At 41.8% G+C, this 17,393-nt stretch overlaps 1 protein-coding gene across 1 annotated transcript in view; it reads right to left on the bottom strand.

Annotated features, from left to right (window-relative positions):
* ADSS1 (adenylosuccinate synthase 1) overlaps positions 1-16,668 on the bottom strand; it is a 29,559-nt gene extending 12,891 nt beyond the window's left edge. Inside the window, exons 1-4 of the mRNA XM_005483295.3 lie at positions 16,380-16,668; positions 2,587-2,689; positions 1,085-1,147; positions 205-255 (exon numbers count right to left, since the gene is read on the bottom strand). Of these exons, the coding sequence (XP_005483352.1) occupies positions 205-255; positions 1,085-1,147; positions 2,587-2,689; positions 16,380-16,565 (403 nt within the window). The 5' untranslated portion in view covers positions 16,566-16,668. The remainder of the gene's footprint in view (positions 1-204; positions 256-1,084; positions 1,148-2,586; positions 2,690-16,379) is intronic.
* Positions 16,669-17,393: the final 725 nt, after the last annotated feature.

Consider the following 17,393-nt stretch of genomic DNA (forward strand, 5'->3'; position numbering starts at 1 on the left):
AATTCCTTGAACATTGTGAAAACATGTAAAACATTACTCTTCAGTGGACACAGACTCCATTACCATGCTTCAGATTACACAACATAATAAGAAGCTGTGTTAGATCAAATACACAGCTGCTCTGTGGAATAATAATTTAATTTAGCCTCATGAGCTAAGCAATCATCATTTGTGAGGGCTTTTCCCCCTTCACTCTTCACTTACCTATATGTGCTCTATCTGATATTATCAGTCTTTTCTCCCAATCTTTCAAACCTGTCAAAAGATGAAGAAAGGTAGGATTTCAGCTATGCTGATTGGTTGAGCTTTGACATTGGCTTTTACCTTTTCTTTTTCCTAGTTGATATGGCTTCTTGTTCAGATAACTGCAGACAAAATGGATAAACCACAAAACAATATCAAATAGCAGTAATGTTTCTGTTGAGGAACTTTTCTCATTTTTGACTTTATCAGCTTTCTCATTTTGGTATGGACAAAGATACTTCTTAAATGCCAGAATGCTGTGGCTTACACAAAATTCTTTAAATAAATATTTTTGTTTAATTTGCTACACAACACATCACTTAAACTCTATTTGTGCCTCAGAAAATAGAGAATTTCTATATAGAAACATAAAACAATCTAAGAAATAGAGGATTTTGGAAGTTCAGGGTCTAAAGCCTGAAGTTTTAAGGGTTTTCAGGTCTAAATTTTTTTAAGGGTTTTTTTTAAGGGTTTTCAGGGTCTAAATTTTGGAAGTTTTAGGGTCTAAAGCCTTGCTCAAACTCAGAACCAACTGAGTTTATATTTGGGCACAGAAATTTTGGGTTAAATCATTCCTATTTGAGGTCAAGAGAAGCTTAGCACACACTTCAGCACTGATTTTCTTTCCAATGTGGCATCAAATGCCACAGAACTCCAAGAAACCCATGAAAAGACTGCTTTTGAAAATACATCTAAAGACTGCCACACATTTCAACATTTTAAATACTGTTTTCTCATTTAAAATGTTATTAGTGCACTGAATATGGTCAGAAAAAAGCTTACAAAAACGCTCAATCTGGCTGCCAATATAAAGGTAGGTTAAAAATTACTTGATACAAACCTTTCTTTTCATTCTTTTCAGCTTCTTCAAACAGGCCTGGTAAATGTATAACCACTCCATTACCTTTGGGAACATAAATGATTTATTTTAAAGCAAAGAATAAACCACTTATTTTTAGAATGTAAGGCCTCTAAGGCATTTTAGTATGCAAGGCCTCTCCTCGCTGTCTAAAATTTTATTGAAGAAGTAAAACTAGAGTTCACACAAAGTGATCTTGAGGACTTTTTGGATCACTCCTGATTTGGGGGAGGCAGCTGCTGGGCTGCTAAGCTCAGGAAAAGCAGAGCTGGTTTGTTCCAGGCGTGAAGGCCAGGCTGCTGCACAGCCAGCTGAGCTAAGCGGGTTCTTGTCTTTGTTCAGGGCGGACTTTGCCCTGCGACTCCAGCCTCAATTGTTCACAGGGAAAAGCTCAAAGAACTCCCTGGCCTTACTCCACACTGACAGGCCTGCGTGAAAATATTTAAATCTTCTTCAATATTCAGGTCTTTGTCTTAAACTCAGCTCAAACTAGTGCTGTGATACATCAGTAATGCTTTCCCTCTGCTTTGGAGCTATAAAATAGAACCCACGAGCAATAAGGAGCAGTGCTGGTGAGACATGGAGGATTAGTGATGCAGTGGGCTGGAAACAGCTGCTGCCTCCTTCTTGGGAATGTCAGAAATATATGCAAGAGCCTGTCTCAGCCTAAATTTAGCATAACTCAAGTTATAGTTGTTACTAATTGACAAGGGAGTAAATAGGAAAGCAAGACAACACATCATATTTAGCTGAGAGAAAAAATGTTTAATACATTCATTATCCATTTGGAAATTATTAAATGGAACAAAATTGAAACTCTATGACTCTCTAGAACTTACACTCATTTCTTGAACAGTCTGTACATGATTTCTCTCAGAAATAATCAAAACTTTGGACAAGAGGCTTAAATTTGCCTACCATTTAAATATGAGTTTAATGTCCAGGGAATGCTGCAAATCTTTTTATGATGCCATCTGCACCAAGTATCTTTATAGCAAAATACAGCATCACCCTAAACAGCTGGTGATGTGAACAAAAAGGGGACTGGATAATGACCTCCTAAGCAGAGCCCTGCATTTTGGCACCTATTTCTGGAAGTCAGTAAAGAGCTGTAAGAGATAATTTTTATTATTTATTTAGCTAAGTCCTGGAATTTGTATACTCAAAGAATAGCACATCTATTTTTGAAAGTATAAAGACAGTGCAAGTAGATGGTGGGGTCCAAATTTTACCATAAAGTATAAGAAGGAACATGATAAGATGTTCTTGTTTTCAGTTTTCTAACAGTGGAAACTAAACTGACTAAACTGACACTAAAAGCAGAGTAACTCTTCCTGTTAAAGCAGCAGTGAAATAAAAGTCAAACAGTTGAAGCTAAAGCAAATCTGACTGACAGTCACATTTTTCTTTCCTTGTTACTGCAAAGTACATTTCTAGCTATCCACTACACAATGTCATTTTATAGTAATTTCCAAAAGTCTTACCAATAAAAGAAATTGCCTTTGGATTAATGATGCCACTAGGAAATAGGTGAAAATCATATTCTTTCCCATCAACAACAACAGTATGGCCTGCATTATTTCCACCCTGCAAGAGACAGAAACGTGAAGAACAATGGTGTAACCTCTTGTTGGCAAGAGTATCTTTTTATTTATACATGTCTTTGGTCACTGCTTTCTCCACCTTACAGTTTCTTAACAGGCTTTAGCATTGTAAAAAGGGCTCAAACAGGACAGTGAGGGAGTTAAAGGAGCTCAGCAGGACTGCAGAATTGGGAAGCAGGAGGATACCATGAAATCAAGGCAGGGCTGGGGCAGAGCAGGAGTTAATACAGGAATGGTGGCATAAGCTAGACAAGAGCTGAAGCTTTCTGGGAAAAGAAACTGGAGACCACCCTTGGAGTCCTGCCCCTGACATGCCTACACAAGCCCATCCTTTTTAGGCATCTTCTGTGCATGGACATTTCCTTGAGTTTGAGCCCAGTATTTCCCTTTGAATGGAAGCTCTGCCGTGTTGTTCTTGCCTCTCTGCTGGTGCTCTTCTCCATTCTCTGCAGCACAGTCCTTCCTGTCTTCTCAGGGGCTCCTCTTGGGCTCTTGACCCACCCCTATTTATCTCGGTTGCCTTCACGAGCTACAGCTGCTGCCCAACTAAGGACCCTGCAGCTGCAGCTCGTTTGGAGCAACTCGGACCCACACAGATCCCACAATACAACATATATTCAGGCCCCCACATTTCTCCCCTTTTCTTTTAACAATTATACAATTACAATACACATACAGTCCCAGCTCTCAGGCTGCCACAGCTCTCGGCTGTCCTTAGATGTTCCAAGGCTCTTTTCCTTAAAGGCCATATTCTTCCAGCTTTCTGCTGCTACAGCTCCTTAATTCAAAGGCCATATTATATTCTACAGTCCCAGCTCTCAGGCTGCCACAGCTCTCAGCTGTCCTATCTTCTATAGTCCCAGCTCTCTGGCTGATATTCCAAAGTCCCAGCTCTCAGGCTGCCACAGCTCTCGGCTGTCCGGGGGATTCCATACCTTCTTTCAATGTTTGGTTGCAGTGTTCTTCCTCACACAGGGCACCAGTTGTTGTAACCTTCACTGCAGTGTTGTTCTTGCCTCTCTGCTGGGGCTCTTCTCCATTCTCTGCATCACAGTCCTTCCTGTCTTCTCAGGGGCTCCTCCTGGGCTCTTGACCCACCCCTATTTATCTCAGTTACCTTCACGAGCTACAGCTGCTGCCCAACTAAGGACCCTGCAGCTGCAGCTCGTTTGGAGCAACTCGGACCCACACAGATCCCACAATACAACATATATTCAGGCCCCCACAGATACCATGAAATCAAGGCAGGGCTGGGGCAGAGCAGGAGTTAATACAGGAATGGTGGCATAAGCTAGACAGGAGCTGAAGCTTTCTGGGAAAAGAAACTGGAGACCACCCTTGGAGTCCTGCCCCTGACATGCCTACACAAGCCCATCCTTTTTAGGCATCTTCTGTGCATGGACATTTCCTTGAGTTTGAGCCCAGTATTTCCCTTCGAATGGAAGCTCTTCCCACCTGCCCAACCACGAACAGCTCCTGCTTCTCCTGGTGTTCAAGACAGAGGCTCTCTGTCAGGCTGGAACCATGTGCACACTGAATGACCTTGTCAGTCACACAATATCCTGAGTTTGAAGGGACCCACAGGAGTCCAACTCCTGGCCCCACACAGGACCACCCCAAAAATGGTCAAGAGATGATCTTCCCAGTGACCATCACCACCACTTTATGGAGTCTGCTACAATTCATGACTTACATGACAACCTTCCAGCACGAAGAATAGGAGCTGGTATTTTCCTTACTAAACTGCTTTTCCACAAACTCTTTTAAAAGAGAATGATGTGGCAACACAGAAACTTGGAAAGAGGTGAGCAAATCAAGGTAATGAGTTGATTTGACCTGAAATATTAAGAGTTAAAGGTCCAGATTTCTCAGCAGGCTTAGTGTATTTTCCTGCTGTGCCTTAATGTAAGTTTGTCTCCTGCTGATAAGGTTGAAACCTGACTACTCATGTGCTGTGGTGCTACAGGCCTTCAGTTTTCCCAAATGATTACAAATCTTTGTGAGTTTGATATGAGAACTGGATGATTTAAACTGTCTAGAAAGAGGGCAACTACTGGAAGGGGAACTGAGACTGCCACTGGTAATTTGCAGACAATAAAGAGTGTTGGTTGAATGAGTGGAGTTACATGAAAATGCTGAGAAAGAAGAGTCCTTTATGAAAATGAATACTAGAATACACTTTAATCCTGAGTTTTAACTCATTCTTCATTTACTCATTTGCCTTTTTGTAGGTAAAACACAGGAAAATGGCAAGTGAAAATCCTTTCAAAATGTGGATAAATGCTGAAACACAAAATTAAGAAAATATACAAAAAGAGAAAGTTGTTTAATCAGTGTGATAGAGAACCTTAGGAAATATCTCTGCAAACATGATAAAAAGAATTTTTATGCTCCAGAACATTTGAGTTCAACAATTAATTTTAAACAGATAACCTGCTAAGGGAGAGCTGAGGAGTTAGAAAAGAAAAAATAGTACACACAGATTTCATTTGATTTAAAAACTGATGGAGAGCTCATCCTTGGGATGGGAAGGATTCTGAAATGTCTTGCTAATGCAGAGTTATAACTTGTTCAGAGAATCCTGGCTATTTTTCTTGCCTCCCAGATATAATAAACCAGTTGTAGGAATTCGAATCTAATTAAAAGCACTCAATTATCTAGAAGGTTAATTAATCAGGCAGGAGAGTTCTTTACATGATATTTAAGAGGTCTGACTCTGGTGGATTGCATTGATGGTTGGTTGAAACACTAGTTTATTATCAGGCTGAAAAAAAAGCCAGTAACTTCTTCTGGAACTCCCAGCTTTCCTTTTCGGCTCACCTATAGACAATGGCAAGATGGAAACTTTAAAAGAATTAACACTATCATGGAACACCAATTTAACCTCTACTACAAGTAACAATTTCCTCTTTTCCTCAGAAAATGGGGAACCAGGCTGCTTCAAAAGTATTTGTTGTCACAATGCTAGTTATATTCTGCTTTTCTTAATCAACATGAACAAATAAAGGCAGGCTTGAGGAGTCACAATCTGAGATGACAGCATTCCTAAATTATAGTCAAAGGTATTTTCTGGTATCTTAAAATTTCAGAAGGTGGGATACACTAGGATGAGAATGCTTATGAAAGACAGTTTATGCTTTTGGAAAATTTCCTGAACAACTGACACAGGGACAATGCTCTTTCTTTAGCAAATGCTTTACAAGGGATGTTAATCAAGCAGCTTGTGAGAGTTGGCATACATAAAAAGCACAGAAACACCATCAGATATTGTACATCCTCTAATAGCCAAAATCTCTGATACAGTTTCAGTCCCTCTGGATAGATAACAAGCATCAAAAATACAGTGACAGACCACCTAAACTAGCATTTCTCCAATTAAAAACTAGTATTGACATCTCTGGAACTGCATTTTGCACTGCTCTGGTTGGTCTGTGTTTGCTAAACAAGTGTTTTCCAGGTATACTTCTACAGCTCAACTAACTATACTTTTATAAATATAATTGGAGTGATAGCAGATCATTGAATTACCCAAGAGACATGACCACACTTGCAAAACATTACACTGGTAATATCTGATGAGATATTTTATTATCTGGTCATCTCAGTAATTTCTCATGTTCAGTCACATAGATATTCTAACAGCATATTGGCAGCCTAGCAGCTGAGATATTAAAGACATCCACTCCTTTTCTAATTTTATTCCAGTTTTTAGAGTCAATACATGGCTTGTATGAGCCATTTCTTCTCCTAACAAAATATAAGTGAACCTTAAATCTTATATGGGGTTTCTTTGAAGACTACACATTTGAAGGTGCACTGCAACTGTGTGAGCTCCCCTCTTTCCCCCAAATGGTATTTCATTAAAGTGCTGTGACCACTAACACACCAAGTGAGCGTTCTCTGGACCCTCAGGATGCTTCCTTCCTCTTGGACCAAAAAACTTTTGGAGCCTCTGCTTGGCCCTTGTTCCAAACAAGAGGACATAACAAACTTCCATTTAATATCCAGACTCTGCCATGCAGCACTGAGCCCACCTGAAATTTATTTCTCTTCAGCCATTTGAAGCTTCCTAGGTCTCTCTAGAGATGGTATTTTCTGCAGTTGTTAAAAAATGTCTCCAACCAAGGGAATGTTACGGAAACAACTTCTGATGGATTATTCATCAGTGCCATTTTGGCATGATCTGTATTGTGAAATGATGGTATGGCTAGAAAGAATTTGCTGTGTGGTCTGGGCATCCCCATTAAACCATTCTGCTGTAGGAAATGCTGTGCCCAGGAAAGCACCATGACAGCAGCTGTTCCAGGGGCATCCATATACACTCCTCACACTCTTCCCCTGCTCCAGGGTCTGTCCCTTCCACAGGTGCAGTGGGGTCTGAAGTTTATTTAAATAATTAAAAAACTATTACATTGTACTCAGATAAAAATAGATTTTTTTCTGTAAGATTTTGATCTATATTTTCTGAAATTTTATAATCTAAGTGTAAAATTACATATTGTCCCAGTACTAGAAGGAGCTAGAGGAACTAAACTACCCCATGCAACATTGTACAGCCTTTTTTTAGTACAGCACTTCGTTTAAAAAAAAAAAAAAATCAATTTCCAAGCTTTTATGTACTCATCTACTTGTGGTATTGGATTTATGTACTGATGTACATTGATTACAGTTCTAGAGTGCTTGAACACCAGAACTGTATCAATACACTAAACTGAGAAGCTATATTTTACCAGTGGAAACAATTGCAGCGGGCACAAACAGCACCAGGGAATTATTATGAACAGGTGGCCAGAGGACAGTCATTGTCTTTATAGTAGAACTTAAAAAGCCATGAGGAAACAAACCCACCTCCCAAACTGCTTAAAGGCTGCTGCTTTGGCCTGTATTTATTTTTAAAATCTCTTTATTTTCTGCAGCCAAAACATCCCAAGACAGAGAATTTCTCTTGAGAGCAGCAGTGAGGCTGTTCAGTACCTGCAGCAGGAACTCGATTCTCCCAGACAGCCTAATGATACATGTTTGAACAGGAAGGAAATGTGTCCTGATGTAAGCTACAGGTGCTTCTGTCTGCCCTTGCCAGGCAGGTAGTGTGGAGGAGTGCTACCAGATGCTCTCCTGGTTGGCACATCCCTCATTTGCTCAGTGCTCCTCACAATACCCAAACACAATCTCATTAAGTAGATTCATATGAAAAATCATCAGATGACACAAAAACCTTCAAACCAGATTATTGTTTCAAGCTGTAACTACAGTGTGAACAAGAAACAGGTTTATTTTTGATGGGTCCCACAGTGATGAGGTCTCACCCTCTTCCAGTTAACAATGGGGGAATAAACTGGTTACTGAAGATCTGCAGCCAACACCACCACGGTGTGACACACCAACAGCACACAGAGCTCCTTAGCCACTGCTACATGCAGTGAACGCATGAAATGTCTCAACTAGCTTTTAAATGCACAAATTAGAAAGAAAAACGTGGTTCAAGGAGATATCTGTGCTAGGAAGCACATGGGGCCATCTGAACACAGTTCCAGTACTGGCTGACGTGCCTGAGGCAAACATCGCGTGTATAAATGGGAATATCAAGTAGGAGTAGGAAGATTGTATTACCTCTCCTTTTGGCAGTCGTGCCACTGCCACTAGAATACTGTGTCCTTGGTACAGGGACAAGATTACAAGATGATCCCCTCTGGCATTATTATATGAATTTATAATCTATGAATTGAAATACCAGCCACAAACCAGCAGTTTGGGAAGCCTTCATCTGAAAACAAATGCTGTGACTCCTTTATCTCTCTCTTCATGATAACTGCCACAGTAATACAAATTCCAACCATCAATGGAGCAAAACATTTTCTGAAATTCAACTGCATCTGCTGACCAGATACCTCTCTCATCATACTATCAAGCAGGCTACAAAATACTTCTGTTTTGTTACCAGAATTGAGTAATTTTGTTCAGTTTATTATAGCATTTTTAATGTGAATAAACAAGAAGGAACATTCTTACACAAACTGCTTATTCTCTCTACAATTTAATTAACAATGGCTATTTCTAACTTACATCAGCAACTGCCTGGAACTAATTTGAATAAATGTAGCTAATAACTGCTACCAGCAGGACGGGCTCTGACATGAACTTTATTATAATATAGATGCATTGACTTTCATGGGATTTCTTGTTATTTACACCATTGCAAATGAGGTTTGAGCATCACTGGTATTAAAATCATCCAGTCAGACAAGTGCAATCCATGAACTGCTTTGTACATGTAGACCCTTCAACAGGATGTCACTGAATCACCTGTGTGTGAACACTTCTGTCACTGACTGCAGGTGCTGCACATTCCAGCTGGAAGGCAGTTGCCAGAGGTGCTTGTTAGTTCCCATTACTAGACTGTAAAAACTGGAAGGTTTTTTCACCTTTTTTTTTTCCAGTAACATCTTACTCAGATTTCAAGAGGTGAACCATAACTTTGTTTTTTATTTTTTAACTCAACCCATTGGGGAGAGGTGGGTTGGGAATGCTCAGAAGTATCCTTAAGACCACAAGAACTGAGGGAACGCTGATTTTTAAAGCTGTGGTGGTGACAAACAACTGGTCTGAGTTTATCTCCAGACCCCAACCACCCTCAGCCAAGTCTAGTTTGTTTGGCTCTTCTTTCCCAAGGCTATGTTGCAGTAATGACTTCAAGTACAAACAAATCTGCACAGAACTGCTCTGACTCCTGCCCTGTTCAAGTGTGCCCCTTTGCTGTCTCAAAGAAGGAGCAAAATGCATAGGATCCCACTGTCCCAACTAAAATAATGATCTTTTCAAAAACTCCCAAATTCCCATGGGAGGAGACCTTCTAAAACCTCATGAGATAATTAGTATGATTATAAACATAAATATTCTTGAGAAGAACTGATCAAGATTTTTGACCCTTTAAAGGAACATGAAATTATTTGTAGCACAAATAAAAACCCTGAAGCTTATATCACATACTGCACCAATTATGTAGTATTATTTCTTTACCACAAAAAATGAGTCTAACTTATACAGATATCTTGGTCTTCCTACGCATCTGAAAAATGCAACTGGAAAAGCCAAGTCTAATTCAACTCAGGTTTCAAACAACAACAGTGTAGGCAAACTAGACACTCACACATTGGTTATTTTCTCTCAAACTGAATTAATTGTTTTACCAAGTCACATCAAAACAACATACTACAACAGACCACTATAACAAAATACATATTTATTCCAGCAACAGATGCAAAGAATATAAATTCAAGGTGTATTGGTAGAAAATGCTACAGTGGACAAATATTCTTATGCTAGCAGAATACTAAAATAAAGAAAACCAAACATGAAAAAACCTAGATAAGTCTGCTTGTGTTTAATTCTCTCTGCTGAAGAAGCATAGTCACATCCCTGTGGGAAGTAATATGATCCAAGGATATGAACATAACTTTTCTTATATCTGTAAACAAGTTAAGAACAGGAATGAAATAGAACAGATGTAATTTCAGTTTAATTTTCAGCTGCTTTCTTTTGATGCTTGTAGAGGATAATAAATTCATCAGGCTTTATAAAGGGGATTGAAAATTAAGCTTGCTTTCTTATGGAGATTTGGAAACTTTAAACCTGACCTTCTCATACAGTATTTATAATCCTGGTGGTCCTGAGATGATCTTGCTGATGCCCAAAGGAAAGGCTAGTTTAAAATAGCAGTGTCACCATGTTGTTCTAAAGCTTAAAATGATATAGTGTGGCGTGTAAGTATGTATAAGCATAATGAAAAATAAAATTGGATAAAGTACCTCAGAAGTGACAGATTGCTACAAAAAAAAATTTCACGTTTGGAAGAGCGGACTACTTCATTGTAGCTAAAGAAACAGCTCATTTAAATCCTCTCCTGCTTTGAACAGTGAAATAAAACCTGCTTGTGTTGTTGCAGGGAATCTTGCAAAAAATGACTTAGAAACTTGTATGAGCGTATATGCAAGTGGGATAATCAACCTTCCCAAATATTTGAGAAATCAAAAACAACAGTCCTGCAGTCACTGTACACTCATTACTTCAAGGTCATCAATCTCTTCACTGAATATCATCAAGCACTAAATCATTAGGAGATTAAAGACTTTCCATGCTACTTTATCCTGTAGGCAAAAATGACACTAAACATCACAGTTAAATCTCATTGAAAGGAGAGCAACACATGACACACACACAGAGAAAAACAGCAGCAAACAAGCTCCTGTAACTCCACATCATCATCACATCAAACTGCCCTAATTTAATCCCTGCTGCAAACAGTTCCAGCAGCCCATGATCAATAGGGACAAGTCACAACAACGTGTGGCTGCTTCCCCTGCCCTGTCAGCAGCAACAGGGGAACAAAGGAAACCTCCCCATCTCGCACCTACAGCACCCAGAGAAACTACTGGGCTGCCATTTCTGCCACGCTCGGCTTTTATTGTTCAATTGCTTGCCCACAGGATTTTCATTTGCATTCCTCAAAGCACTGTTACTGCAACAGATGAAATGTACATGTATTCATTAAAACACCAACACAAGGAAATAGGGAAGCCTACAATAATATACAACAGTTAATTGTATAGAAGCATTGGGCACATCCCGTCACTCTTGCTCAAATTGTTCCTTAATGTTGCAATGCTTCCTCAAACCCAACACATTGCCAGGATTTTCTTACTGGTAAAACCTTCTCAAACTTATTTGTTTACATGCACTACATAGAGAAAAAAGCCACTCCACACCCTTGGTTTATGACCTGGTTAAACCTCAGTCCAAGGAACTCTGAACTACTCAACCACAAAAGACCTTAACAGTCATTTTTTCTGGCGCTCTTTTCAACCTCAGCTGTTTTTCGCTATTAACATCAACTGGAAATTTTGTCCCTATGTCTCAAAAGATCAGATGATCTTTGAAAATAAAGCAATTCTTAACCTGAAATCATAGACTTGATAGAGGAAATATTTTAAAAAGTGACTGCATATTTTGTGCTAAACAGAAACTTTTATATGAGAAGCTTAGGAAATCTAATGACAGCTCCTAATGCAATCACATTCTTACTATTTGGTGTTGCTCCTTACAAGTCACTTCTTAAGTGAATGCAGATAAAATCAGGCAGATTGTTTCCAGATTTCCAGAAGGCAGAATTGGCACAGGACTGACACATGCAGCATTGTCATGGGCACACTGGAACAGCAGCACCGAATGACAGCTTCAAAAATTTCTTACAAACTGCCTTGGCCTAGTTACTGCTGCTGAATCACTGCCACTGGTGCTGGTGTGAAGGGAAGAAAGGCATGCACTGGTGTGGCAGCTGGTTTACACATCTATTCAGTAACCATGATGTGACCTGTGACAGGTAGAGGATTATCAAAGGGCCTCTACACACTCAGGAGCAATAGCATTCCTGTCTTTCATCTTAGGCTTTTGGGAAATCTTTCTTTTCCTTTGAATTTATCAAGCTTATGGGGCATTTTTAGAGAAAAGTTATTATTACAGTGTACCTTACATAGTCTCACCTTAAGGAAACAGCTAGAACTGCATGACAAGCAGCTGGCCTCAGTTAACTGAGAACTTATGATGTGTGACTTTTTAGGAACAGCTCTAGTCCAAGCAGGCCCTCTGGAAGCACCACCTTGGCCCCTGGCACTTGTGACAGGTGACTCTTTGATCATACTCCCAAACTGATCTGAGAGATCAGCTAATTAAAACCCTGGTAGCTAACACCAGCCACCAGCTCTGCTTTGAAGGCAGACACAAAACAAGCAACGAGGTGATGTGAGAAAGGAACATCTGGAATGAGAGCTACCACAGGTAAAGCCACAATCTGAAATCAGGTCTTGATAAACACCAAAGCTCTCTTCCTATGTTAGATGTACCCAAATTACTTCATCTGATACTATGACAATATGCTAAGAGCCTACATAAAAAGTGAACTCCCATCTTTATGTCAGAATATTCTCTTAGTTAAAAGCTTTAAACAAATATGCAAACCCTCTTTTTAAAAGAAACATCAAAATGAAATATTTACCACTGAAATCTTTGTTTTTACTCTTTCCTAAAAATATATCAGGGATTAAAAGTATTGCATGGCATCATGTGACAGCTCCCTGCCCCAGGAGGCCACAATAAGAAAGAAATATTAGCCTCTTATGTTTTTCTTCTGAAAGTCTTTGCTTGCTGAAAGAGCAGTTTACAGGAAAAAAATGTTCTTGATGTTCTCCATTAAAGCCTGCTGTTATTAGTCTAGAAATACCTTTTCTGCCTCTTTATATGGCTTTGTGTGCCTGTGTATCTGGTATTTTAATGAAAGCAGCCTGTGAAAAGTTTTGTACAGCATCACCTGTAAGAGCATTCAGAGATCTTTTACCCTTTCTGGAACACCCTTTTCCACAAAGAATACTACATGTATAAAGGTGAAATGAAATCCATTATTTCTGGCAAACTAATATTTCATATTTAAATTATGTCACATATTTCAGTGTCAGTGAATGGTGAACTCATTGTTTTGAGCTCAGACTGTATAATCTAAGCCCTGGTAAACAAATTAAGTCATCAATTCATGTGAAATTCTGAATGCTCAGGAAAATTACAGAGGCTGGAGTTTTAATGCAGAATTTTCTTTTAATATACTTTAAAGTTTCCCTTGTGCCTGTGATGGACTTGTATTGCCATTCACCTACTTGCCTTTTATTCTAGGATCCCAGAAAACAGAATTTCATTTCCTCTGCAGCAACCTCTGCAGATGTCACAGATTATTTTTATGCACCCAGCACACTAAAATACTTGAGAAATATTTAATGAAAGTTATTTCCTTTCATGGAAACATCAGGGAATTACTGTTTTTTAAAACCCCTTTTAAACTCAAATCTGGTCCTGAATTTAAATCCCTACCCAGAGAGGAGGGCAGCCTCACCTTTTTAAAAGTTAGCTTGAAGAGTATCCTATTGGGATGAAGAATTACTCTAGCTGGGACATGATTTCAGAAGACCTCAAAATCCATTTTTCAGATAGTAACTTTCAAGCTTTCTCTACTTCCTTTTCACTGAGAACTAAAACAAGCTGTTCAACATCATTTCCATCAATGTCTCAGAAACTGGAGTGGACAACACATCAGGTAATAAATAATGTTGTCAATCACCACATTCTAACAACAGAGTCTGGTGCAAATTTTTTTGACATTTTCTCTAAAATCTCTAATAAGTCATTCAGTATTTCTTGTTTAAGAAATTGCTTCTAATACACAAGTTCTAAGGCATTGAAAGTTTTTCTTCCTTTCCAGAACTAATGTGAAGCAACAAGGTTCTGGTCCAAACACTGAGCTTTTCCATGGCACTACACAGCATTAATGAAGTGCTCCTCAAACTGATTACATCTGTAAGTTAATGACCTGCCATTATCACAATGAGAGAACTCATCAGTACTGTTCACATCCTCAAATATGTGCATATCTTTACTAAACCTTAACAGAGGCAAAAATCATTTACCATTATCTACTTGCATGATTGGCTTTGAAAATAGGAAATATTAAATGATTAAAATGGCACAATTAAAATTACCGAATGCACAAAACACCCATTGAAGTATTAAAAAACCACAGCCCTCTTTGAAGTTACATAATATTTGCCACTCAAAAATAAATCATGACTCATATTTTCTTTTTCAAATGCGTTCTAGTTGGCCCTAATCCTGAAGACATCTCCTTCTAACCAGTGTATCAGGAATGCTATTGTAGTCTCTCACACACTGTATTGGGGAAGACTCTTTTGAAAAAAGCCCAGTGATTTTCTAACTCCACCTGCCTTCCATCCCTGCTGCTCCCCTCAGGCTGCAGGAAGACAATCCAAGGTGCCCAGCCGCACATGAAACCATCTCAGCCACCACACACTGACCCTTGTGGCATGCTCACACACACTCCTGCATCCTTCACAGGGCATCCTGAGGCTGCACCTGGGGGCCACGCTGCCAAAGTAGCTGCTGGATGGACAGCGCATCTGTCCTGAAAGCAGCTTCAGGGCATCCTACAAAACTGAGCCTGAAAAAGAACCAGCATGAGTCCTTGCAATAGTAACAGTAACCCCGTGAGAACTCACTGTTTGAGCATTTAAGAAATGCTCCTCCTCAGCTAAAACTTTTTTTTTTTTTTCCTCACCAAAGTAATCCCTAGACCTGAGTTTAAATTCCTAGTAACACATTACTGGGGGAGGCAATGGGGAAATAAACATGAAAAAAAAAAGGTATGGTCCTGGTAATGCATATTCATTAGCTACCTTTTGCAGGGAAACTTCTCCCCAAGGTGATTCAAGATCTTGGGAGTTTAATGTCCCAAATGAAAATACTTCCTCCACCCTCTAAATATTTAACCTGCATGATAACATTTATTTACATAATATACTTAATTAGAAAAACGTCCTTGGATTTATTACCTTGGATTCAAGGATGTCTGTAGCTTTTTAGCAGCTATCATGCATTTTAAAGCAGAACAAATTTCATGGAACATACAACTGAGCTGGACTAAACTGACTACTTTTTAATGTGCTCACATAGTTTAAAGGGACAAGAGACAGAATATTAGCTGCATTGGTCTAATATGTTCATAATTAATGCTTGAAAACAGTTCTTTAGAAATTATTACCAATACTGATGCCCCGTATTATTACCATACTGACACCCTGGAGGTGTTCAAGGCCAGGTTGGATAGGGCTTTTAAACGACCTGGTCTAGGGAAGATGTCCCAGCCCATGGTAGGGGGATTGAAACTGGATGATCTTTAAAGTCCTTCCCATCCATTCTACAATTCTATGTGGAATCACCTACATGTCTAATTTCGTTTATATTATGCACACGCATTGTTTTGGGAATTCTTACAACCTATTCAACTCAAAAATACCACTAAACAAAGTCATGCAAGATGTTTCCTGCTTTCATGCAACTCTAAATCCTTATTTTTACATGAATTATCTTTTTCCCCTATTTTACTCATGCTCAACTTCATATTTATTTTTTAGAATAAACTTCCAGGCCCTTTGCCGGGAACACAGCCCGCCCATCCAAAACATGCCCTGCAGTGAAACTTTAGCAGACTCATGAGGTTAATCAGGGCTCGCCTTCAGGCCGGCTCATGGCTCTTTTCCGCGGAGCAGCAGCAGCCCGGAGCCAGCCCCGCACAGGCAGGGGAACATCCCCGCAGGCCCTGACCGCACCCCGGCCCGCGGGGCTCGGCTGCCCGGGGCAACCCAGGCCCGGAGCGGCTCCTCCCCGGGTCCCCGCCCGCCGGCACCTCGGCATTCAGTGTCGCTTATCGTGAGGGGTCAGCTATTTATATTTATAGCTCAGGGCTTGTTTCTTTCCCAGTGGCATTTGGAGGCCCGGGGGGTGTGTGCGGCACACACGGCTCCCGCCCGGGCACGTTCGCGTCCCGCCGCTGGCTGCGGGAGAGCGACGGGGACTGGGGATAGGGAGCGGGGAGGGGGAGAAGCAGCAGGAGCGAGGAGCGGCAGCTGGAAGGAAAGAGCGCTGGAGGGAGGAAAGGCGGAGCAGCGGGGACAGAGGGGACCCGCACGGGCCGAGAGGAGCCGGGGGAAAGCGGGAGCGGCAGCGAACGCAGGGTGGGGAAGCGCCGAGGGAGCGGCTGAAGGAGCCGGCTCGGCACCCACCTGGCACCGGCACACAATATCCGACTCGGTGGCCAGCAGGTCGACCACCTTGCCCTTGCCTTCGTCCCCCCACTGCGCCCCCAGCACCACCGTCACTTTGTTACCGCCCGGCTCGCTGCGCGCCCGCTTCAGCCCGCCGGCGGCGGGGTGGCCGCTGCGGTCGTTGGACGCCCGGGTGCCCGACATGCTGGCTGGGAGGGTGGCTGTGGCCGCAGCAGCCGCCGCCTCACGCTGCCTCGCTCCCCGCCGCCGCCGAGCCCTGCGCGCTGCCCGCGCCGCGCCGCCGCCGCCAGCATTTAAGGGCGCCGCCAACGCCGCCCGCCCCGCGCCGCGCTGACGTGCGGGGCCGCTGCCCCCCGGGCTCGGCTTCGGCCGCCTGCCCGGCCGCGCTCGCTCGCACGGTGCAGACACACCGACACACAGACACACACACCGACACACAGATACACGCTTTCTCTCACGGCACCTATCACACTCAGAGTCCCCTCACACACACACCACACGCTGTACTCCTCACAGACACAGTCCCCTTACATGTGCTCACGGAGCGCCCCACACAGGCACGGTCCTCTCGTGTTCGCGGTCCCCTTGCACACAGGCACAGCTGACAAAGGCTGTGGAACTGTGAGGAGTGCACAGCCCCAGGCATGCATGTAATGGACGCCTCAGAGGGATGCAGGAAGGCCCTTGTCACCCTCAGGCAGACATATGAGTCTGAGATGAGCCTGTGGTACGGACAGACAGATGGACAGAAATCAGTCTGTGAGGCTCTCTCATACAGGAATCTGTGTGTCACTGTCAGGGGGCTGCATGGCAGAGTCACAGCACACGGGTGGGTTCAAGGCGTGTGGCTGTCACAGCAGCCTGAGGCCTGTGGGGCTGTGTCACGCGGATGTACGGACACGTGTTGTACTGAGGTGCATGACTGTCACTGTGACACTCACAAGCACTGACGCTGTTACTGAGGTGTCAGGGCCTTGGGCACAGGAGCTGTTGTCCCTGTGAGACGCACAC

The sequence above is a fragment of the Zonotrichia albicollis genome, chromosome 6 (genome assembly GCF_047830755.1).
Source record: "Zonotrichia albicollis isolate bZonAlb1 chromosome 6, bZonAlb1.hap1, whole genome shotgun sequence".
In the NCBI taxonomy this organism is placed as follows: Eukaryota; Metazoa; Chordata; class Aves; order Passeriformes; family Passerellidae; genus Zonotrichia; species Zonotrichia albicollis.